Source organism: Pelecanus crispus, chromosome 4 (genome assembly GCF_030463565.1).
Source record: "Pelecanus crispus isolate bPelCri1 chromosome 4, bPelCri1.pri, whole genome shotgun sequence".
Lineage (NCBI taxonomy): Eukaryota > Metazoa > Chordata > Aves > Pelecaniformes > Pelecanidae > Pelecanus > Pelecanus crispus.
Window position 1 is genome coordinate 76,925,408 of NC_134646.1, and position 25,305 is coordinate 76,950,712.

Consider the following 25,305-nt stretch of genomic DNA (forward strand, 5'->3'; position numbering starts at 1 on the left):
GCACCTGGGAACATGGCCCTAGGAGAGAGCGAAACCAGCAGCCGCTCCATCAATGACAAGCAAGAACAGAACTGCAGTCGTATTATTACAATTGTCTTCCTGGCACTCTTCATCGACTTGTTGGGATTCGCTCTCATCTTGCCACTGTTTCCTTCCATCCTTGATTATTACAGCCAGACTGAGGTAAGCAATAGCGAAAGTCAGCCTGTTGAAAATATTAGGTGTGAGATCTTTAGGGAAGGATGGAAGGAAAATCCCTTGCCTTGGGGCAAGCCAAATAGCTGTAGGGAGAGTCATGGAATCATAGAATTGTTTACGTTGGAAAAGACCTTTAAGATCATCAAGTCCAACCATTAACCTAACACTGCCAAGTCCACCACTAAACCATGCCCCTAAGCACCACATCTACATGTCTTTTAAATACCTCCAGGGATGGGAACTCAACCACTTCCCTGGGCAGCCTGTTCCAATGCTTGTCAACCCTTTTGGTGAAGAAATTTTTCCTACTATCAATCTAAACCTCCCCTGGTGCAACTTGAAGCTATTTCCTCTCGTCCCATCGCTTGTTACTTGGGAAAAGCGACTGACACCCACCTCACTACAACCTCCTTTCAGGTAGTTGTAGAGAGCGATAAGGTCTCCCCTCAGCCTCCCCTTCTCCAGGCTAAACAACCCCAGTTCCCTCAGCCGCTCCTCATAAGGCCTGTGCTCCAGACCCATCACCAGCTTCGTTGCCCTTCTCTGGACACGCTCCAGCACCTCAATGTCTTTCTTGTATTGAGGGGCCCAAAACTGAACATAGCACTCGAGGTGTGGCCCCACCAGTGCCAGGTACATAAAAGTATCCAGCACATTGAAATGGTTCATGGACTGAATTTGTTTGTGAACCTGCATAAGACACTTCTCTCTTGTTTTTTCATTAAAATGGGGGATCTCTTTTGGGGAAAATTCAGGTATTTCTTAGGGGCTAGTCCTTGTAATTGTCAGTGCATTTGTGGCTTACACTGATGTCAATGGTGAGACAGACTAAATGACAATCCATAATGGATCTGCATACTGGGGTTTGTCTAAGAACCAAAGAGATAAGAGCTTTTACCCCACTTGAGTACTTCACACACGCTCTTGCTCCCACCCCCAGCATCATGTTCACTAGATCTCAACTTCCGTTCTTACCAAGGAGCTGGCTGCTGGTCTGGGAACGCAGGGCAGAAAGTTGTTTTGGTTCCCTGCTGTGCAGCTGCTCGCAGTTATCATTCTCAGGTGTTACTGGACAAGATGAAGACGTTGTCAGGGGAGAATTATTTTTGCAGCCCACACCTCTATCTCACAGACCCTTTCTAACCCCACTCCCACTGCAGCTGTAGCCTTTGTCTGTCTTACAACCCTATCTCTGAGCCTAACCATGGGCTCTGATCTCCAGGATCTTCCCCTGCTTCCAGTGTATTTCTTGTAGCTGAGATCTTCATCGCCTTTTCAGGGCCCCCTTCTTCTATTCAAGTCCTCCTTCTCTTTTCAGGAACCATTGTTTTTCACACTACCTCTTCTTTCTGGACCTACAAGCCCCTGGTTCTCCCAGTCTAAATAGTGTGTGTGCAGAGGGATAGAGTGTATCTCATGTTGCTTTATTAATTGAAGGATTCAGGATGTGCCACTTTTGTTTAGTTCAGCTTTTAGCAAGTATCAGGCCTGGTGCTTTAAAGAAGTTTGAATTCAGACATTCCCCCACCCAAACACATACACCCAATTATCTGCTGCCTGTTAGCATTCACAATTTAAGCTATTTTTTGCCTATGACAACTGATCACCCAGGGCATTTTCCCAAGGAGGAGGGAAGAAATCATTTAACATTACCTCTAGTTCACTAAGCTCTGATGCTGTCTTTGAAAATAAAACAGAGAAACTGTCTTCCTCCTTCTATTTCCCAGCTATCTGTTTTGCAGGATGGATTCTATTTGTCATTACAACGTGGTGTGGACTGGTTTGCAGTGATGGTTGGGGTGCCTCCAGAGCGGAAATACAACAGTGTCTTGTTTGGAGGTATGGAAATTAAACAGACAAGCTAACAGACACCCTCTCCCCCCTCCCCCGCCCAAATGTATGTTGTTTTCAAGTTATTTGCGGTGTTGATGTGAGGAATGATGAACAATGAGGAAAATACAAGAAATACAAAAAGCATACTTGCCTGTTATTAGATTTAGACTTAAATAACACAGAAAATGTCTCTTACAGTAGGCTATAAATGGTTTTGTTTTCACCACACTGATAGCAATGAAGAGTTGTACAGCCCCATCTCTGTCATTTGGAGACACCTAGACAGGCAGGAGGAACAGGCCAACAGGAACCTTCTGAAATTCAGTATGGACAAATGCGAAATCCTGCCACTGGGAAGGAGTTGTTCCTTGCAGTGATACAGGCTGGGCACTGACTGGTGGGGAGCAGCTCTGCTGTAAAGGCCCTGGGAGTCCTGATGAGCAGCAGGCTGACATGAGCCAGCCCCGGCAGCAGAAGTGCCCACAGCACCTGGGCTGTATGAACAGAAGCAGAGGCAGTAGATTGAAGGAAGCAATTGCCCCCTCTACTCAGCACTTGTTAGACCACATCTAGAGCATTGCATCCAGTTTTGGTGCCCCAGTACGAGAAAGACATTCATAAACTGCAGCAAGTTCAGCAGAGGGCCAGGAAGACAGAGGGGCTGGGGAGCCTGGGCTTGTTCAGCATGGAGCTGTTAGCACCCTTCCGATAACCTCCCCATAGGTATCAAGAGGGCAGTGGGGCATTTCACTGTGTTACATGGTGGGAGAAGGAGAGGCAACAGGCATAAGTAGAAGCAAGGGAGGTTCAGACTGGAAATTAGGAGGAACTTTTTCACAGTGAGGATGGCCAGTGGAACAGGTTGCCCGGAGAGGTTTTGTAGTCTCCATCCTCAGAGGCTGTCAAACCCTGACTGGATGAAACCCTGAACAATCTGGTCTGACTTTGTAGGTGACCCTATGAGCCAGCGGTTGGAGTAGGTGACTTCCAGAGGTCCCTTTTAACCTGAATTATCCTCTGATCTTGCCCAATTTGTTCTACAGATTGCTACAGAAACACAGGCCTGCTGTTCCGTATTGTCAGACTGCCAGCTAAGGGTCAGGAGCCTGCTGTGCTAGACCCTGCACAGTCACAGAAATTACTCTCTCTTTGCAATTGATCTGCATGTGATTGGAGATCAATCAGTAGGAAACACTGGAATTAGAAGCTTGTGAGTTCAAGTCTCACCTCCCTGCTGGGCAGCTACAGTGCAGCGCTGCTTCTAAATCTCATTAGTCCTATTAAAAGCAGGAGAGCTGCTGACTTGCAGGGTCCAGAAGCATTTGCTGTCACTAGGACACTCTGGCGTGGATAAGCTCCAGTGGGAGTAGTGCAGGAAATCCAGCAGCATGTATGTCATGTTACACATCAGAGGCTCTTTTGGCTCCTTGTGATCTAGAGAGTTGTGAGGAAACTGGAATTTCAGAGTATGAAGATGCGAGGATGTCTGGGTTAATTTTAATTGGAAATGTCTAAACCCTCTCCTTTTAGTGAGCTGAGGCCTCCCCCAGGATAAGCAAAAAGCTTTTAAATTAAAAAAAGCAAAACTTTATTGTAATATAAATGTGAATGTATTGTTACTATTTAAAATAGGTTTTGGGGGTTTAACAGACATTAGAAAGTTTATAAACAATTTTCCTCTTTCCCATAGTGTCCTTGCAGGCATGTTTTTGTTTCTGTGCTCCTTTCAGTCAGATTACTGGCTTTGAATGGTAGGAAACAGTTTTCTTTAATCCCTCAGAAACTGCTTTCTGTCTCCTCTAAGGCCTGACTGCATGCCTCCTCCTTGTTCCTTCTGTCTCAGACTCTGTTTAAATCAGGGGCTGGGAGCTCACAGTTGTGTCCAACTTGTTGCCTTTCCTTTTACCTGCTGTGTCCTGTACTCTTGGGAGTGCTGTAACCCTTGACTTGGTTCAGTTGCTTTCAAGGGGAAGGAGAAACCTCCCTGCTCCTTCCAGAGGAGTCCAACTGACTCTTTTGCCCTTTGAAGAAAATATAGCTTCCAGCTGGGAACACGCAAATAAAATAGACGCTGTTTGTCTCAGAAAGGAAGCTGGTATCCCTTGCTGTTCTCTCTCTGAGAAAAGTATTGAGAGAAAAGTATTTAGAAGCAGTATTGAGTAGTGATGGGAATGTTCACTGATTACCTGACAGAAACAGGCAGTGAGGGTGCAGAGAAGGTGGCTGAATTAACCTGATACCTGTCACATTTGACTACATCTCTTCTGCTGTCCTTGATGACAGCTTTCCTTAATGAGCCATCTAGTTTGCTAAACTAGCAGAAAACTTTTTTTTTCCTTTTCTTTTTTTCTGGATTAGTCTTCTGCCAGATTGAGTTGAATTAGCTCACTGGAGACTTGACCAAGCTGTCTTAGTTGTAGTCAGCTCCTGTCTCAATCCATCTTGTCTGATTGCACCTTAAATGGTTATAGTGGGAAGGTTCATTATACTTGTGATGTTAAGCAGAGGCCACTGCAGTCTTCCTGTGGCCTCCATTTCTTCATTGCCTTTATCTGCAACAAGGAGCATAGGATTGAAAGGATACTTGCAAGATCATCCTGTTGCTTCTCCCAGTGTAGGATATATTCTGTTCTCTTTCATCTTTGCTTAGACTGCAACCTCTTCAGGGAAGAAACCTTCCCTGCCCTTGTCAAGGCCCTGAGGGCACCAATACTTAGTTGCAGTGACCGACCTTCACCCACACACTTTCTGCCCAGTGATTCAGGAGCTGTATTTCAGGTCAGGCCTGGGCCTTGCCTGAGCTATAGCATAGGTTGTATAGTATAGGCTTGTCTCTAGGGCTGTCTCTGGCTCTGTCTCTTGGATGGACCTTGGACCTACGTTGCAGGTGTCTTGTCTCCTGAATGGACCTACATCATAGTCTTGTTTCCACTCCTTTCTCTGAGCCTGTCTCCTGTTGGTCCTGACTGGACTCCCCGGATGGACCTGATGTATAACCCTTGCCTTGTCTGGGACTCTCAATGGACCCTGCTAGCGGCACCCTGCTCTGCCCAACCCATCCAGATTGTGTAGGACTGTGCCTTAGTTGGTATGGGCACTGCCAGTGTTGTGGTCACCATCAGCTCCTGGCTTGTTCCCCTCTGTGGAACAGCCCTACTTTTGCTGCTCCCTGGCTATGAAGTGTTTGGCGTGTCTGGCTGTTTTTACAGTGCTAGAAATAAAAGGAGGAAAACTTGTCTCTCATTAACATAAATTGCCAGTGTACCGATCTATAAGATTGTGGCCAGCAGGTCAAGGGAGGTGATTCTGCCCCTCTGTTCTGCTCTGGTGAGACCCCACCTGCAGTACTGCGTCCAGCTCTGTGGTCCTCAGTACAGGAAAGACATGGGTCTGTTGGAGCGGGTCCAGAGGAGAGCCACAAAAATGATCAGAGAGATGGAGCACCTCTGCTATGAGGCCAGCCTGAGAGAATTGGGGTTGTTCACCCTGGAGAAGAGAAGGCTGCGAGGAGACCTCATTGCGGCCTTTCAATACTTGAAGGGGGCTTGTAAGAAAGATGGGGACAGACTTTTTACCAAGGCCTGTAGTGATAGGACAAGGGGCAATGGCTTTAAATTAAAGGAGGGTTGATTCAGACTAGATATAAGGAAGAAATTTTTTTTTAATGAGGATGGGAAAACGCAGGAACAGGTTGCCCAGAGAGGTGGTGGAGGCCCCATCCCTGGAAACGTTCAAGGTCAGGTTGGATGGGGCTCTGAGCAACCCGATGTTGAATATGTCCATGCTCATTGGAGGGGGGTTGGACTAGATGATCTTTAAAGGTCCCTTCCAACCCAAACTATTCTGTGATTCTGTGATTTTTTACACAGTTTTTTGGGCTTTTGAGCTGTCATAGGCAGCTAGCTGTTCTCCACGGGGTGTTCAGTATCAGTATTCTGCCTCCCTCAAAGTTTATGGGAGCAGAACTTCTGGTCTCTCTCTCCTCTGCCTTTTAAAGCTTTGATAGCTGAATGATCTGAGATGTATAACCCAGTTTCTCCTTTAGAGACAAACTGTGACAGTAAGGCAGTTTTTTGCCTGCTTGTTGAGAGTGTAGTGCAAATTAATAAGTGTGTGAAGCTAGAAATGGCAAGAGAAAAGAGGAATTAAAGATCACAGAAGATGGAGGCAGATTTCAAAAGGCTCTTGGAGTCTGCTGGAATCACTCCTACCTCTTAGGGTGCCTCACTAACAGCAGTGCTTATGCCTTTCTTTCCATGATAAGAAGGAAAGAAAAGCTAATTAAGCGTGACAGAACCAGGTTCAAACAATCAAAAAAGTCTTACAAGAACTGTGACTGTTAAAGCTGTGTTATCTCTGCTTTAAGAACAGAAAATTTATGTAGTCAGTTGGGCAGGCATTGGAGAATTAGCATTCCATTATAACCAGTGAGTTTCAACCCCCTTCTCACCAGTGAAGTAAACGGTGAATCATCCAGTTTATGCCTGTTACTCTGGTCTGTCTCTATTTGCCACCTCAGTTAAATAACAATGCAAGATCAATGTTTTGAGGGTGGCCTAGTTTCAGAGACAAAGCTGTTCTTTATTGCTGTTGGTTTACATCTAATTGCGTCCTCTTAAAGGATGTAATGGAGTGATAGGTCTGGAACAGGCTGGCTGTCTTTGTATTTAAGATGAAGGCAGCAAGTCTAATGTATAATTTTTTTTTTTTTTTTTTTCCTTTAGGTCTGATTGGCTCAATCTTTTCCATCCTACAGTTTTTCTCCTCTCCCCTCACTGGTGCTGTGTCGGACTGCTTGGGCAGAAGACCTGTCATCTTGATGACAGTGGTATGTGTCTCATGCTGATTTCAGTCGTGCCATCTCAATACACAGTTGAGGGCCCTATGGTCTTGTGGTTAGCACAAAGGATTGGGAAATGGAACATTTTAGGTCTGATGGTTGTTGGTTGTTTCTTGCCAAGTCACTTGGCCACACTTCCAAATGCAAGTACTTAAGCTGAGCTTCCCAGATCCAGAATTGTACATAGGAGGCACACAAATACCTATCTGCTGCTGGGATTTTCCAAAATGCCTGTCCCCTGTGTACAGGAGTATGACTTCAGTTGCTCTGTTTACAAATATTAGCCTTAATCCCTGTATATTTTAGTTCCCCAAGTGACTAATGAGGGCTGATCACTTCATGACCTATTTCACAGAGCCTGGGGAGTGTTGGTTAGGAAGTGCTATAGAGCAGTGTAAGATGTGTTTCTTATGAACATTCTCCAAAATGTTTTCCCTGTTGCTGGTATGGGGTTCTAATTACAGAAGCAGTGCAGAGCAAGTGCATACATACATGGAGGAACTTGGCAGCAAATGATATACAAATCCCTGTATCCTGTATGCTTGTGGAGGGTGAATTAAACAAACGTGTGCTTATGATTGATTATGAATTTTAAGAGCTAGAACTGTGAATTCTTCTTATTTTGAAATCAGAATTCTCTTTAAGTTGGACACAAGTGGAGTGGGATGTACAAAAGTGGTTTTGTGCCCAGGACTGATGTAGCTCCCTCTGAACTTTCTTTGCTCTTCTAATTTTATTAGTAATCTCACATTTCTATGAAGTTTGTGTGGATTTGTTTCTACTTCTTCTATATCACTGTCCAGGACATAGTGCAGTATCAGTATATTCAGACATTTCTGTTACATGGGTTTTGGAGCAGCTGTTGAAAACAAACAAACAAAAAATTTAAATGTTTAGCTGGGAAATATGCAGAAACGATACCAACTTTGCTCTGCTTTATAAAGAACTCTTTCTTGCTTCTGCAGATGGGTTTGATAACATCATACGTGCTATGGGCTGCCTCTAGGACTTTTGGCATTTTTCTCCTCTCCAGGATCGTAGGTGGAATAAGCAAAGGGAATGTCAGCCTCTCCACAGCTATAATTGCTGACTTGCACTCTCCAAAGGCACGGAGCAAGGGCATGGTGAGTTACACCTGTGGGGTATATGTTTGGGTTTGCTGGGTAACTTTTAATTGATTTCAGGTGCTCAGAATGTCTTACTCAGGTGTGTAGTCATTGATCAAGTGAAAACATGACTTTATGTATAACCTCACTTCTGAAAAGGTGCCAGATCATTTTGCTGGTGAGCTCTCAGACTTTACTTGTCAATCACTTTTACCTACAACTGAAGCGCAGGTGCCCTAGAGGTGGAAAAACTATCTGTGGAAGTGTTGTAACTGTTAATCCTGCTAACTGTAATCCTCATTATAATAGCTGAGAAATCAAAAGGTCTTGTGGCCCAATTTTGGTAGCTGGAAGCCAGTTACAGGACAATCCATTTTTCTCACCTTCCCAAACTGTGGAAGTGCAGCAGCACTGCACAGCACAGCATGCCTCCTGATGTCCTTGGATGCTGCGCTGGCTTCAGGATCTGAGCTCAGCGGGTAAAGGATGTGGCATTTGGCTGACTGAGTAGCAAGTAATATGAACAGCTGCCCTGTCCTCTTCCGGAAGGCAGTGGACCAGATGGAAACACCCTGCAGGCTGAACTTTGCCTGCGAATTACCAGTTAGATCTTTTATCTTATAAAAACCTTGGGGGCCCAAACTTCTCTTAACAGATTGTTACAAGCCACTGTGCAGGACAGCTGCTTCTTGGGAGGGGAAAGCTTTAGATTTCACAGTGATAGCTAATGACTTTTCCAAGCAATTTATTATAGTCCTGGTGAGTCAAAGTATATTTTTATTTATGGAGAAGGATAGCCGTACAGCACTAGCAAATAAAACGGGTCAAGGCCTATTTTTAGGGCCTGAGAGCAAGTCACTTAGTACAGCATGGCTCACATCCATATGGCTGTAACCTCTTCTTTTTCAGAGCAGAGTAGGCATATTCATTCTGCTTTCTGGGAAGAGAATAGCACCTGACTGATGCTGTTCCCAGACTGTGAGGGGGCATTGCCTGGGAGAGTGCTAGCTGGGCAGGCTGAAACAACACTGGAGACTGTGAGGTGACACCTCAGTGTGCAATGGCCTTGTTTAGTTTAGTACTATAGATATAATTAAATAGATTCAGGAAAGCAGGAAGCTTGTGTCCTGGGATGATGCATGTTTGGGTGCTGCATATGCGAGTATACATCTTTGAATGTCTCTTAAAGAAAATGAGCCAGATACTGCACTGCTGTATTCTTAAGCAATCTCACTGAGGCTGATGACTCAAATCAGCGCTCTTTTAAGCTCCCATCCAGTGTGTACAGATTCTGCCTCTTTTCCTCTGTGCTGGTTTCATAAATCCTCTTTAGTACTTGCACTAAATTCAGGCTGTTCTGGGAAGCCTCTCAGCCCGTTTGCTCTATGAGACATAAATTCCTAAATACAGAAATTGCCAAAGCGTTTTAGAAGCTATAGACTTCATTATGAATTCCGACCATGGTGCTGTCCTCCCTTCTCCAGTTTTACACTACATGAGTTTATCCTGTGGCTGAAGGATCTGCTGGCTGAGCAGTCCCTGAGGTGAGAATCATTTCCGTTCCCAACTTTTTTTCACTCATAACCACGTTGCAGTTTGTTGCTGCCACTTTCCTGACTAGAAGAAAAGAGAATCAGTTGTTTGGAAATAACAGTTTTTTCATACTTAATGGTCGTTGCTGTACACTCCCTACATTCTCAGGGTGGTTATGTTCTGTATCTGGTTGCATTTCTTTAAAGTAAATGCCAGGAAATCCAAATTGTTTTAGAACTGAGCTGCCTGAACAAACTGGTGTCTAAAGCTACATGTCTGTGCTGATTGTATCACTGCAGGCAATGATTGGCGTTGCTTTCTCCCTTGGTTTTACCCTGGGTCCCATGATCGGAGCTTACCTAGCCATGGAGACAGAGAAAGGAGAAGTCTTCTATCTTCGTTCGGCATTGTTAGCACTCACGTTTGCTGTGGCTGATTTAATTTTCATCTTCTTCCTACTTCCGGAGACACTTCCCAAAGAAAAACGGGTAAATGGACTACCAATCTGAAGATCTGTGTTTCTTGCAAAAAACAGGGTTTGAGAACTGTTGAAGTACTGTAAGCAATGAAGACGGGGCTGAGCCAGTATCTCAGGATTTTAGCTCATTCCTGGGACTAGGATTTAATATTATTATTCAGGCTGGTGTCAAAGTGGTTGCACGATGGTCCCATCTCCTAGCCCAGTGTAATATGAGAAATTCTTTATAGCTAACACGTCTGCTTAATTGCTGGGTTTGGTGTGTTAGGTTTATATTTCTCAAAAACTAGTGGGAGCCTAGGAGGAAGAGGGTGAATTTTAAACTATGATCACAATGACTCCCTGGGGATGAATTTCAGCTAATCATAAAAGTAAATGCATCAGAGATCTTAACTATTATCTTGTCTTTGCTTATTTTGAACATTCAAGTAGCAAATTACTCTTATCTCTGAGCTGTGCTGTCTTCCACAGATACAAAATATCTACATGTGCTAAAATTCAGTGACTGTTTGGATTTGTGGGGCCAAACGTTTATTAACATTGTGATTTATTTTTGTGTGATCAGACACTGTCCAAGATACACCTGATTAAAAGTCTCTTGGAACAGTCTCCTTTGGCAGTGTAGGAGAGATTGAATTCAGCCCTAGGTATCTGGGTGAAACACTCGATTTGAAGCCTTCAGCTGTATTGGATCTTTCCTATCGTCCCTTGTTTCTAAGCAGCACATGGCTGTTGAAGCGTGCTTGGTTTCTGGATGGCCAGACCCATTTGACACTGAGAATTCAGTCAGCAGAGCATGGGAAGCTGAAAAGTCCTTGACTAGCATAAGCAGTACTTAGCAACAACTAAAACATCAGTGTGTTATCAGCATTCTTCTCATACTAAATCCAAAACACAGCACTATGCCTGCTACTAGGAAGAAAATTAACTCTATTCCAACCGAAACCAGGACAGTATCCACCCCTTATTCTATACCATCTACGTCATGCACAGGCCCTCCCCCAGTTCAGGAAACTTTTGTCTGCAATGCTTATGTCAGGGCAAAACTTGAGACCTTCCCTGAGTGTTTCCCAGCAGGTTGTGTCCCATGTGAAATTGGTTGCTCACATTATCTTCCCAAGCACTACAGCTGTTTTATTTTTTGTTAATAGCTCTTCCATGTGTCATCTGTTCCCCTTTCCTGTTTGGCTGTTTCTAAACATTCCAGATCAAATCCTGTTCTTGGTTAGAGCTGCCACTCTGAGGTGGTGGCAACACGTTGACGCAGGGAAGTGCTGTGGAGCAAATGTGTATTCTATAAACAATTCCACCTTTGCTGTAGAGGGATAAATGGCTTCAGAGCCTTTTAGGACTGTATGATGACCGAATGTCCTGCCGTGCCTCCCTTCCCCCCCCCCGCCTTTTATTATCCTTTTGAGAGTTCTTCTGATAAGCTAGTCTGTGTTAGCCAACATGACTGAATTTTAATAAGAAAATGAATCCCCTGCCCCTGCTCTTTGGGGCTCTGTCTCTGCAGCAGCAGGTATTGCATGAGGTGGATTAATAGGTGCATCTCAGGGTCAGGTCCCAGTCATGCAAAGTACACAGGGTGTTTGCTGATGAGATAGTGGTTTGTCTGGCATGGGAGCTTCTTGTGATCGGTATCAGTGTTAGTGCTTTTGCGCTGTCTCCTTTCAGCCAGCGTCTGGGCCACAGCCCCATGTGATTTATGTGTTCCAGGGTATTTGTAATTCCACTTATTTAGCAGCTTTGATCTTCTCTTGGGTAATTCCTCCCACTTTCTGAGTGGGAAGAGAGGAGTTTTCTTGGCCCCTGGATGACAGAGGAAAGGCAGGTATGTTGGCTGTTCCTTTCTGGAACTTGGCTGGGCTGAGCTGCAGCAGGTGCTCCCGAATTATAGGAATGGACGTGTTGGAAGGACAAAGCTGTAAAAAGAGGGGAAATGATAACCGGTAGGAGGATGTGCCAGTGGGGTCAGACATCTGTTTCCTTGAAATATTCTGTGTTCTTATCATACTCTTGTTTCTCTGTCAGTCCTCTTTTCACAGGAGAGAAGATAAAAGTATTTCACATTAATTCATGTTGGAATTAACTTGTAGAAAGGGGAAGGTGGAGGGGGACAGGGGGAACAAGGATGAGTTTTCATCCAAGGAGAACAGAATTTTGGCTATCCTTCTTCCCTTTTTTCATAGAATCATAGAATCATTTAGGTTGGAAAAGACCTTTAAGATCATCCAGTCCAACCATTAACCTAACACTACCAAGTCCACCACTAAAACAATTAAGGGTAAAGTAGCAACACCACGCCTCATGGCTTGGTGGCTGGATCATTTATAATGAAAGTAAAATCTAGGAATCATTAAGATTGGAAAGGTCCTCTAAGATCATCATTCCAATCATCAACCCAACACCACCATGCCCACTAAACCATGTCCCCAAGGGCCACATCTACCTGTTTTTTGAACACTTCCAAGGATGGTGACTCCCCGACCTCTCTGGGCAGCCTGTTCCAATGCTTGACTACCCTTTCCGTGAAGAAATTTTTCCTAATATCCAATCTAAACCTCCCCTGGCACAGCGTGAGCCCATTTCCTCTTGTCCTATCACTGGCTCCTTGGCAGAAGACACTAACACCCACCTCGCTACAACCTCCTTTCAGGTAGTTGTAGAGAGCGATAAGGTCTCCTCTCAGCCTCCTCTTCTCCAGGCTAAACAACCCCAGTTCCCTCAGCCGCTCCTCATAAGGCCTGTGCTCCAGACCCTTCACCAGCCTTGTTGCCCTTCTCTGAACACACTCCAGCACCTCAATGTCTTTCTTGTATTGAGGGGCCCAAAACTGGACACAGTATTCCAGGTGCGGCCTCACCAGCGCCGAGTACAGGGGGACAATCACCTCCCTGCTCCTGCTGGCCACACTATTCCTGATACAGGCCAGGGTGCTGTTGGCCTTCTTGGCCACCTGGGCACACTGCTGGCTCATGTTCAGCCGGCTGTCTACCAACACCCCCAGGTCCTTTTCAGCCAGGCAGCTTTCCAGCCACTCTTCCCCAAGCCTGTAGCGTTGCATGGGGTTGTTGTGACCCAAGTGCAGGACCTAGCACTTGGCCTTGTTAAACCTCATACAGCTGGCCTCAGCCCATCGATCCAGCCTGTCCAGGTCCCTCTGCAGGGCCATCCTACCCTTGAGCAGATCAACACTCCCACCCAGTTTGGTGTCATCTGCAAACTTGTTGAGGGCACACTCAATCCCCTCATCCAGATTTCCAACTGTTCCACAAGTTTATCAGGCAAAGATTGACCACAGAACTGTACCTTTCACTGTCAGAGACACTGATCTTTATGTGAGGTGGCCAAAACAGCTCCTGCTGTGACCTGCTTGGGAGAGGGAGGAACAGAAAGGTCTCTAGTGGAATCTGTCCCCTTTAAGACCTTTTGAGTTAATTTTCAGCTAAGCTATAGTCATGGTCAGGGCTGCCTAGCTGGAGGGAGGGTCTTATGACTGTTTTTTTTTCTGGTGTCCAGCTAATCATGTAAGGACTGTGTGTAGGGCTATGCAGCATCACTAGCAGACTTATGGAAAAACAAGGTTTTTGCTCTATGCATGCTAGACAGTGTCTGATTTGAAGGGTAAGGCTGGAGCTTGGAAGGCCCAGGCTGCATTCCTGATTTGGACTGACTCTGTGCCTTCAAGACGTGTTACTTAGTCTCTCTGCATTAGAGAGTAAACAAAGACACTGTGAAAAATGACTGCCATTCAAGGTGACTTTTGGAGTGATCATGAAGTAAAATTACGCAATTTTGGAGTAATAAATCATAAGCATAGAAACTAAATACAAATGAGATGTTGCAGATTTTGAACCTGTGAAGAATCTAAGCTCGACGCTGATGAAATTGACTGAAATTGGCAGTGTGTACTTTGTTATTTGGGGGTGATGAAACACTTTTGTCAGTTTTAGGACAACGTTTTCTTTATCGATCAGTGGATGAAGTCACTTCTAGACTACTGCTTCTAGGGCAAAGATAGGAGAAATTAAAAGAAATTTACATGCATACACGTATATTAAAAAAAATCTAATACATATGTATATTTCATGAAACACTTAAGATTTTAAACATATGCGTATATAAGATATACCCTCCAGAACAAACTGAAATCAGCCTTGCAGTACAGAGCAGCTTGGCACCCTGTCTGACATGGATAATACTTCAAAACAGGTACAAACTTCAGGGTTTTTTATTACTGGCAAACATGCTTGAAGAGAGTTGCTTGTTACAGATTCTCTGCTGTAGTACAAACACCATCATGCCAACAAATGCAGGAACTGAGGATTGCTACAAGCCAGCTTCAGGAAATCCTCTTACAGACCTTTTAAAAGCATGAGGAAACTTCTCCTTGGGAGTGTCTGTTTACTCTCTGCAGTACATGTAGTGGAAGGGGAGATAAATATCCCAGTTTGTTCTGTGTGGATCAGCAGCTTTATGGCTTTATATAAAACCAGCCTGGTATATTGAACTGGTTGCTGTTGTGAGACTAATGGGCCCCAGAGCTCTGCTGTTGGATACTCTGAAGGTCTGACTATCAAAACAAGACAGGGGTCATGTTAATACCATATTGAAGGTTGATTTGTTTACAGCTTTATTAAATCCAGTCCATATGAGTCCTCAGGTCATACACTGAGATTAAGTTCCACTGATAATTTGACCTTTAATCTCTGCCCTCAAGAGGGTAATAGCTCCCTCTGTTCCTCCCTATCTGGGAAGAGAAGGAAGCTCATCAGATAAAATCTGTGCAGCGCTTTGAAGATGTGAAATACTAAGTGTGATTATTCAGGATTCTCGAGTCTGTCTGTCGTGGTTTAGCCCCAGCCAGCAACTCAGTACCACGCAGCCGCTCGCTCACTCCCCCTACCCCGATGGGATGGGGGAGAGAATCGGAGGAGTAAGAGTGAGAAACACTCCTGGGTTGAGATAAGAACAGTTTAATAATTGAAATAAAGTAAAATAGTAATGCTAATAGTAACAGTATAATAATGGTAATAATAGTAATGATACACGAAGCAAGTGATGCACAATGCAATTGCTCACCACCCGCCGACCGATACCCAGACAGTTCCCGAGCAGCGATCGCTGCTCCCCGGCCAACCCCCCCCAGTTTATATACTGAGCATGACGTCATATGGTATGGAATAGCCCTTTGGGCAGTTTGGATCAACTATTCTGGCTGTGCCCCCTCCCAGTTTCTTGTGCGCCTGGCAGAGCATGGGAAGCTGAAAAAGTCCTTGACTAGCATAAGCAGTACTCAGCAACAACTAAAAACATCAGCATGTTATCAACATTCTTCTCCTACTAAATCCAAAACACAGCACTATGCCTGCTGCTAGGAAGAAAATTAACTCTATCCCAGCCGAAACCAGGACACTGTCTTATCTCTTCCTGTGATTGTCATGTAAAGTGGCAGTCTAAATTCTCCTACTTTAAAAGGAATTGTTTCCTTAAGAATTTAGGCATTATTTCTTCTTCAGTATTTTCTTCCATTCTCTCTACCTTAGAATAAAAAATAAACAAATCAAAAAATTAAATTCCCTACAGATGAAAGAATAAGCATCTCCTAAGCTCCTGTTGATAAGGAGCAAGGAGAGTGCCACTAGATGCGTAATTAGGTTGAGATGTACAGAGTACAAGGACCAGAAGTGCTACAGAACAAATTTTCCTTTTCAAAAAGCCACACAATGTGGCTGGGCAGAATGTCTCTAGAAATCTCTCTAAAATCTCTCCAAGGAATCTCTAAAAATTATATTTTCCTTTTCTTCCCCAGGAGGTGTCACTGGCTGGCTAAAAGAACAACCAGTATCAAAACAGAGCATTGTTTGATGTGCTACACATACTGTTCTCGGACCTGTAGCACACAAGCAAATCCACATCTTCCTGTAAGCTTGCAGGCAGATGTGCCATTATTTTCCCAGTAAATGTTCATTGGACATGAGGGGTGATGCAAAAAATGAACCAAATAAAGCCACTTTCAAAGCTGTGGAGAATGAGCCTCTTCCACTTTTTGAGAACCCAGGGAAGAATGTTTTCTGTCTTCAGTGAAAGCTGCTATCAGTGCTCTACCTTCTAGTCATAGTGCTGGAGCCAGTTCTGTGATCAGAAAGTCTGGGATGTTATTGGGGGTCACTCAAACACCAATGTCAGTTGCCTTGTTTCATCTCAGATAATTTGTGTAGGTGTAGAAGCACATTTGACTGTTGCTGTCAATTCCTTGCAGTAGTTACTACATCAGGTTTTAAAATAAACCTCCCTCTTTCTCTGATCAGGTCTCTTCTGTGACATCTGGATTTCGGGCAGCAGTTGACTTGCTCAGTCCTTTGGCTTTATTTCAGTTCTCTGCAGTCACCCGAGGAAAGGAATCCCCTTCAGAGGAGAGTAAGTGTTAGCTGGCTTTTTATATTAATATTGTATGTCTTTTTGTATGTGGCGGTGGTTTCTAAGTGAAAACTTTACTCAAACCATTTCAGAAGCAGCACTCTGTTCACTCATTTAAAACCCACCTCACTAACTTATGAACAGGGAAGTGCAAGTTCCCTTGGCTGATGGTCCTGTTATTCCCAAAAAAAGGTTTTAGAGAGTAGGGTTTTGAAGATTTCTGACTTGCTACTTGCTTTTTCTTCAGGCACTGGCTGCAGCATGGGGTAGGCTGCAGTAAGTGAAGTGATTTAAAAAGAGAGATGAAGGCATGAGTAAGGGAGTTACGAGTTTGCTTATCCAAGCTGCAAACCAGGAAACTTCAGACTGGAACTTTATTTCTCAATTCAGGACTTGGAGGTGTAGGATTTGAGCTGGCCATTTCTCTATATGAAATTATTTAAGCTCTAGAAAATAAATCAATGTTTGCCAGGTACACCAGCTTATTATTCAGTCCTCCTTGCTGCTGCATCAGGAATAAAGTAATGTTTGCCACTTTGGAGAAAACTGGTTAAACCCTGCATTGGTAGAAAAACAAGTAAGGTAATCTGTCACAGACTACTTGTAGCTTAGAAAAGGGATGCTGTGCTTTAGCCAGTATCATCCTGAGAGTGGCATCAAGGTATTAGGTGGAATGCGGGTATTGATTAAAAATAAAGAACTAAATCCCTGTATAGGTGGGGGTGTCAATGTGAGGCAGAGGGGCTGGATTGGGTGAGTGAAACCACGGTGACCCAGAGAGAGATTAGTCTTTTTGGCTCTCCTCCCCTCATAAGGAGGGAGGTAATGGGCAGAAGTCATTTTGTGGCATGTCTTGTATGGATATTTAAAATGAGCATCTGAGGTGAAAACTTTCCCCTGTACAGTTGATAAATGTTGCTCTACTATTGTTGTTATATTCTCAAGCTATGCTTGAAAAACACCACCGTATTTCTCTCTCTCTCTTCCCCCCCCCCCCCCCCCCTTGGTGTTTTTTTGTTTGTTTTTTGTTTGTTTAGATCTTCAGAATCTCAAAATCTTGGGCCTGGCTTACTTCCTGTACCTCTTCCTGTTTTCTGGCTTGGAGTATACACTGAGTTTTCTCACTCACCAGAGATTCCAGTTCAGCAGGTATAGCACACTTAGAAGATAAATGTTGTATATTTTGTCTATGATATTTTCCAAAATCTTGATTTAATGTCTCTTCATTTATTTTCAACAGAGGCTTTATAAGGTTAGTAAAAAAAGCAACCACTGCATTCAGTGATACTTGGGCTTGTGGGAAGAATTTATGAAAATACAGGTACACTGTTTATCATGAAAGGAAATACTCATTGAATCTACAACTTCTAATAACTAGAGGAAATCAATACACAAAATTAAATTTAAGCTCCTGAAATATGTATGGCTGGGCTAGTTGTATTGATTATAATAAAACCTTTTCTAGCCCGGAAGAGTTCTTCAGTATCAGGACAAATCTTGAAGCTCAAAAGAGGCAAAGGATGGAGGGATAGCTGTGTGATTATATTTGCTCATCAGAGTTCTGAATTGCATATGGTGTATAGTCATTACATCACAGAGTTTAGTTTCCTTTAGTCAAACACTAGAGAAGAAAGAGAACAGAATCCACTAACAGCAGCTCAGCTTGAAATACTTTTCCTGCCAGCTCATAGGAAGGTTTCCAGCCAGGAACATGATCTTGCAGCTTGATTCCTTATGTGTGTCCTTCCCTTGGAGTAATTCTCGGGGTTTTGTCTCATCTTTCCCTGCCTGCCTTTCATTACAGTTTGTGGCTTAACTAATGTGTGTGCATCAAGGAAAGGTTTTTTAGTGTATTAAGCTTGCTTCTGCAGAGTCCTTTCAGGATAGCCACGTAGTGAGATATACAACTTCATGCCAACAGTACAGGCTGTGTGACGAACAAGCTTGTTATGGAGGTGAGAACTTTTAGTTGAGAATAGCCTCATAGTTTAGTACTAAGAGAGGTGAAAGGGAAATTTGAAGAAATGTTTAAGGGTGGAGGGAGTGATGTTGCAAGTTTCCCGGTACAATATATGATCACCACCATGCCAGTGCCCATGTTGTGCCTTGGTGACATTAATCAAACTCTGCATGAGTGGTGGCAGTGGTTGTGAGAAAGTAAAACGCTTGTTCCTTGGAAACCAACAACCCCTGTGCATGTGGCACAGGGTAGTTGATGTGTTGACTCTTTGTGGGCCACCCTAGAAGCAAGTGAACTACAGCATAGCAGTCTAGAAGTGATTGCAGCATTTGCCAGCAGCCATCCCATCTCTGTGTAAGACCTCAGAGGTTTATCTTCTTGCTGTCTACCTGCCATGGAAACTGATGTCAGCATATTAAGCACTTTGCACTGCTCATGCAAGCACCAAAAAGCATTTTCTCTGGTTCAGGAAAGGGTCTACACTGAACCTGTGAATCCCAGGGTGGAATGCTCTGTGCGTGACTCCATAATCCATGTTTTTGCCTCCCTTCTAGCATGCAGCAGGGCAAGATGTTTTTCTTTATTGGAATAACAATGGCTGTGATCCAGGGAGGCTATGCGCGCCGAATCAAGCCAGGAAATGAAATCAGAGCGGTAAAAAGGGTAAAAAAAAAAATAATAATTTTTTTTTCTTTTCCACCACAAATCTGGTACATTAATTTTCAATCTAAAGTGCAACGAAAGGTAGCTGGAGACGACGACTGTACTTGTCAAATCAAAAGAAATTTCTGTCTCATTAATCCAGCTAAGTGACTTCTCAAGACCCTGGTTGTTGGGCACTTACCACTCTAACTAAACTTGGGAACATTAGATCCATTTCTCACCATGTCAGCTACGATATTATTGAAACTTTGAGTTCTTCATATATAACTGCAGCAGGGAATGAGAACAGAGTGTCTGTCTGTGCAAGCTAGGTAAAATGCTGTGAAGATTATGCTTTCAGTGATTTCTCTTGCAGTGCACAAGCTTTTTGCTCTCTTGGGCTAGCTCAGGAGATAAAGAGTTAAAGCTAGATTTCTGTCCAGTTCAACACAGAACAAGAGAAAAAAAACACCGAAACCCACTATATCATGTGAGAGAGAGAACTGCAAAAATCTGTTTTTCCTCAGTTGTGGGAAATGGGTGGTGGGATGACTACAGCCTGTGTTGCAGGTGACCCCAGCCCACATGTGGCCTGCAATCATGTGATAGTGAGAGAGAACAGAAAAGTAAATTGCGCTGATGTGTGGCCATCCAGGTGAATTTGAAATGTCTGCTTGAGAAGAAAGGGCTTTCTGCTTCTAACTTAAATGTAGTCCCATCAGTGGAAGAGAACTGGCAGGACACCTAGAGCTAGGCTTTAACGAGCAATGCTTAAATGTAACCGTGTGACTCATTCACTTTGCAGGCTCTTATGTTGCTGATTCCAGCTTTCTTGTTAATTGGATGGGCTGCAAATGTGACCATGCTGAGTGTTGGACTGTTGCTGTACTCTTTTGGTGAGCTATTCAAAATGCAGTGAAAGCTAAGCACAAATAATTTTTCTTCATGTATTTATTCACCCTGTTAAAAAAGACGCGCTTCCAATTTCAAACTATAAGTAATAGAAAGTTGACATTTCTGTTTATAAAATATGGCAGAAATAGCCTCCGGGTTTTTTTCTGATGCTGTTTGTATCACAGGAAGTTGCTGTGGTGGTATTTGGAAGCATCCCCAGTGCTCCTGTTGTCCTGTCTCACTGGGGAGCTCTTGAGGGTGTTTGTCCCCCTCTCATCAAACCTAGAAGCAAAATATTCACTAAATAGCTCAGCTCAGGAAAAGAAGGAAGACGGCATGTCTTTGCATGTCTGTGGTGGCTGCATTATCTCTTAGGCAACAGGCTGAAGAGCCCTGCGCGCTCCAAAGCGGAAGGCGGGAGCGTGCGCTCAGGCTGAGCGAGAGCGAGGGTAAATCAGCGCTGCCCTGAACGCTGTGGCACGGGGCTGCGCTGCCTGGACACCGCTCCGCTCTCTTGCACTGCAGGCTGCTAGCTCAGGGAGGGAGCAAAACTCCACCTATTGTTTTCAATAAGCGCAGATGGTTTTCAAGGATGTTTTGAGTGTTTATGTAAATAATATTCTGTCAATTTAAGCTGTTATTCAGGGAAATAATTATGAATGAAGTTGGATTCATCTACTGAAGTGCCTGTCTGAAAAGAGATTTCAGATATTCCCCATGCTGCTAACTATTGTTAAGAAGCTTCAAATATGACTAATTATGAAAGTAGAAGACTTCTCTTTCGCATGATACAGCTTGATTTAAGAGTAAACTGTAAACCACAAAATGTATCTATTTAGTAGCTCGCTTGTCTAGGGACAGCTGTGTTTGACAAGTTTCAAAATCTACATCTTATCTACAGATTAGCTTGCTTTTGGAAGCCCGCTTGGTGAGGAGGGCCGAGAGGAGGTATTCATTTTGTCTAACTGTGCTTCTAAGTTAGGAGCCTTGTCTTCCGAGGCTCCATACCTGGGTAGAAGACCCCATCTCTTCCCCAGTTAAGCCAGCTAGAAATGCCCCTGGAGGGGCCTCTTTTTCCCCCCTCTCTTCCTCAGGAGTTGGGGCGCCTGCAGTTAAGGCAACATGTCTGTCATTCCTGCTCTCCAGTTGCTCTTTCCTTCCCAGAAAAGATTCCACTTTGTATGCTTAGAGCACTTCCTTCTTGGCAGAAAAGGCCCCTATTTCAGTAAGAGGGCAGCGATTGCTGACCAGCTCTTGGCTTTCGAGTCCAAAAATTTTGTAACCCTTTCTCCTTGGACTTGACTGTCTTATTTCCCAAGACAGAACATAGCTGCCTCTTTCATCCATGAGTAGGGTAAAGCCGTATGCCTGGGGACAGTGTGAGCCTGTGTACAGCCACCTCATTGTCCATTTGAAATACGGGCGAGTCCCTTTCCCTGCTCCACCTGACGAGACCACAGCGATTTGGAAAACTACCAATTAGCTGATCTGACCTATCCACCCCCTTCCTGTGGGCTCACAGAATGAGACACGCTGATGTGAAACATCTGCTCGGAGCACTCATGGCTCTGGGGTCTTCGTGCCGGTTGGCTTTGAAGGGGGTGTTCTTGTTATTGAACTGGATTAAACCCGATGTTTCGTTGTTGGTACAGTGCCCCAGAGCTCAGCGTATTTCTCTGCAGCAGTAATGAGTTTGGGCCATGTGTTTTTCACTATTGCTCTTGTAACTGTTTTGAGCTCTCTGCTGTTCACTGACAGTCTCTCTTGTGGATTTTTCCAGCTGCAGCCATTGTTATCCCGTGTTTGTCAGCAGTGGTGTCAGGCTATGGTGAGTGTCTTTCCTGCTTTGAGCGGCAGCCCTTGGCCACATCATTGACCTTTGTATAGACTTGGCTCAAATACAGAACTGACCTCAAGTTTAGCGATGCATCAACAGGAACACTCGTGGCGTAGGTCCACCTCGGATCTGAATGCTGGACCGGTGCCTCTGGCTGCTGCTTGGCTTTATAAAAGGCCTCTTTCCCCCCAAATGCGTTAGCAAGGAGAGCAGAAATGCTGAGTTCACAGCAAACTGCTACTCCAGGTTGTACGTATGTAACCCTGAAGCGATAACCACCCCTGCAGGAGCGAGGCTAAAGCCTAGAAAAGAGCCCCTCCCTGCCGCTTGTATGCTGCCCCTTTTCAGTACAGCCAGCGAGCCACAACTGTAGTTACCCAGGGAGCACCCTGTGCTTTGCTGCGGGGAGGCAACCGGCTGTGTTACGCCGGAGGGGCTGCAGCCTTCAGCCCCTTCCCTTCTGGGAACATCCTTCACAGGCGGGAAGCTGAGTGGGGCTGCTGGGGATAGGGAGACAATATCCTGACCCTGGGACATGCAGAAAGCCCACAAGGGAGCATAGGGAAAACCCCAAACTGACTTGTACCTGTTTCTGAAAACTGTCAGCACTCCATAATGGATAGTTTCAGAGCTAACGAACAGCAATGATCTGTTCAGAGCGACCATAGAATCATAGAATGCTTTGGGTTGGAAGGGACCTTGAGAGATCATCGAGCCCAACCCCCCCTGCAGTGAGCAGGGATTGAACCCGTGACCTTGGCATTATTAGCACCGCACTCTAACCAACTGAGCTAACCATCAGTGTCACGCTTTAATTTTGTAATCAAATTGTTCCAGTGTAATTGGGAGACTTGAAGCAACCTTATTTCTGGTTATGATTAAGATGAGGAAGAATGGGCAAAGAATTAATATTGTGGGCAAAGGCCACAAACAGCACAGAGCAGGGAATGGCCTGGGTTCTCTGAAAGAAACACCAGCCATCACTGCCAGCAATAAAATAATTTCTTCCTGATTCCTTAGAAAAGATGTTCTAAGGAACCTTCTAAAACCTTCCGGATTTGTGGCACCGGTTGCTACGTAACCTTGTAAAGCGGGTGTAGCTGTGTTGCCATCTGTGGATGACACAGCTCTTGCTTTAGCTTTGGTTCAGTGGGTTCCAGCACTACAGTGCTTGCTGAGGTGAGAAAGTAAGGCTTTACTCATTGTCACTTTTACGTTGCTTTTATTTAGCTTGCATTCGTGCTTCTGTGTTTATTATACACCTGTGCCTCCTCAGTAAGTCTTGTGTTCAATGTAAAGTGCTTTTTTGTGTTGGGTTTTTTTTTGGAGGGGAGGCAGGGGTTGCACCACAAGTTCTCCATGGACAAGCACTCTTGTCAAGCCCTGGTGTTTTTTCAGTGAAGCAATCACGTTGATCTTGGTGGTGGGGCAATAAAAGCAGCTTGGGCAGCAAGTGTGAAATGAAAGGGGGGGAGCTGCATGTGGGCAGTACCTCCGAGGAACAAGGCTCCAGGAGCTACCGCCGTGCCCGGCCCTGCACGCGTTCCCTGCCCCAGGCACAGCCTCCGCGCTGAGTTCACGCTCTCTGCTCGCACAGGCTCTGCCAGCCAGAAGGGACGCGTGATGGGGATCCTGCGGAGCCTGGGCGCCCTCGCCAGAGCCCTGGGACCGATCCTGTCAGCTACAGGTGAGCGCGGCCTCGTGCTCCGTCCTGCCGCTGCCAGCGTGCGGCGTCGCTCCGGGCCCCGCCGCCCGGGCGGCTCTGAGGGGGAAGCGCAACACCTCTCAGAGCCATAAAGTTGTCTCTGCAGACATAGGTACCCGAGAGCTGCACCAGGGTGGGACATGGGCCTTGTGAGCAACAATGAAAGCCTCATGGATGAGTTCAAAAAGTTCATACCAGCAGAGCTAAACTAGACAGCAGGTATTGTCTGACTCTTTAAATAAATTCCAGCAACAGCATCAACCTAACCGGGCCCTGTGTGCAGCTGTGTGGGCAGAGGAGCACCAGCGTGCAGGGGGAGCTGGAGGCTGCCAGGAGGCAGGAACCCCTGCCCCTGCCGGGCTTATTTTTAGCCATTTTAACACGTGACCGTGCCTGCTGAGGGGCCACCCTGGCATGGGGTGAGCAGGAGGCAGTGAAACTGAGGTCTCCTGTGATGCAGTAACTGGTTCCCCACAGCCCGTGCAGCTCCATCCTGAGATGATGCAAGTGACGTAGGGAGGGTCCAGCGTGTGCAACAAAGAGGTGTTCAGCGCCGAACGTGTCTGTGACCTGGAGCCCATGCCCCAGCAATGCCCCGGGGCTCAGGGAGGTTCAGCGCACAGTGCCTGGTGGCCCTGGCTGAGCTCGGACCGTGCCCAAGGAGCACAGGCACCCCTGTGCGGGGTTCAGTTCCCCCAAGCCATTGCAGGGTAAAGGGACAGAGTAAGGGGAAGCAGCCACGCAGCACGTCAGAGCTTGACCTTGGCCCTAAGATCAAGTTTGAGCAAAGATAAGTTTGATCAGGTTTGAGCAAAGATAAAGATGATCAAGTTTGAGCAAAGCTTCACCTGCTTCCTAGGCCTTGGCTTCTCGAGCGTTTCACGTAAGGAGGCCAATACCAACAGTGGGAGAGCTGCAGGAGCAGCACAGGCAGCGCCAGGAGCTGCCGTGGTGGAGGTGCTGGGGCAGAGAGTTAAACAGTTGCCTTGTGGCTAAAGCTGAATGCAAATGGGAATGTCCCTATTTCCATACTGGCAAGAACAAAAGGATCCTGTTTAAAATAACCACTTTTAACATGCTGTTTCCCTGGAAAAGAACCAGCATTGGTATGAGCTACCTCCTCTTTATAGCTTGTGCGCCAGCAAGGCTGTGCAGTGAAAGGTTCAGTAGTTCTGTCGTCTCCCATGGTATCAGGAGGTTGTGGAGAGCAGCAGCGTTGAAGGCCCATTTAGGCAGCCCCCAGGCCAAGTGTACTAACGCGCTAACCCTCCTTTCCTTTGCAGTTTACTGGCTGGCAGGGGCAGAGGTTTGCTTCACTGTCTGTGGAGCTTTCTTCCTCATCCCCTTCATTGTACTTGGTTCTGTAAAACAGCAGACAAAGGAGGAGTAGGAGGCAACCGCAGAACTATCACCAGCTCCCAAGGACCCCTACGAGCCCTGACTCTCGGCACCTGACTGCTGCTCACAACAAGAGGAGGATGATTTTGATCTTCCAGCCAGGGCTATGTGATGACCCTCTGCAGCAACACCAGGCTTCAGGTCTCTTAGGGCCCTCCACAAGCGGCTATGTGTAAGACGGCCTCCCAGCCAGCTCGGCTAGTTTGCAAATAGAGAAAAAAAAAAAAATAAAAAAACCCACAGAACAGTTGAGTAAAGCATTAAGATCATCAGACCAGCAGAGCCGGGTGTGACAGCAACACGGCACACCGCAATCCCAGCTCACATCGAGCGCACGGAGCTCTCCTCTGCTGCTCTCCCTGGGCCACCAGCACGAGCTGGACCAAAGCCGCCCCCGAGGCCTGGGCGCAGAGGATGCTGTGGCCGGGCTCTGGCCGGCAGAGAGCAGCTGCAGGGGG

General features: G+C 45.5%; 1 protein-coding gene across 1 annotated transcript; it reads left to right on the forward strand.

Annotated features, from left to right (window-relative positions):
* On the forward strand, positions 1 to 24,899 carry SLC75A1 (solute carrier family 75 member 1). Its single transcript, XM_075709531.1, has 12 exons — positions 1 to 183; positions 1,941 to 2,037; positions 6,756 to 6,859; positions 7,837 to 7,995; positions 9,810 to 9,998; positions 16,303 to 16,411; positions 17,449 to 17,560; positions 18,926 to 19,034; positions 19,819 to 19,909; positions 21,688 to 21,735; positions 23,342 to 23,431; positions 24,733 to 24,899. Exons 1-12 carry the CDS (start codon positions 13 to 15, stop codon positions 24,837 to 24,839), a joined length of 1,386 nt encoding a protein of 461 aa, XP_075565646.1. The 5' UTR covers positions 1 to 12; the 3' UTR covers positions 24,840 to 24,899.
* The last annotated feature ends 406 nt before the right edge of the window (positions 24,900 to 25,305 follow it).

Bases quoted from the DNA above. Each gene is read 5' to 3' on its own strand.
- SLC75A1 (XM_075709531.1), top strand. From the start codon at position 13: ATGGCCCTAGGAGAGAGCGAAACCAGCAGCCGCTCCATCAATGACAAG. The intron at 2,038-6,755 runs GTATGGAAATTA...TTTTTCCTTTAG, and splicing joins CAACAGTGTCTTGTTTGGAG to GTCTGATTGGCTCAATCTTT. The intron at 21,736-23,341 runs GTGAGTGTCTTT...CTGCTCGCACAG, and splicing joins AGCAGTGGTGTCAGGCTATG to GCTCTGCCAGCCAGAAGGGA.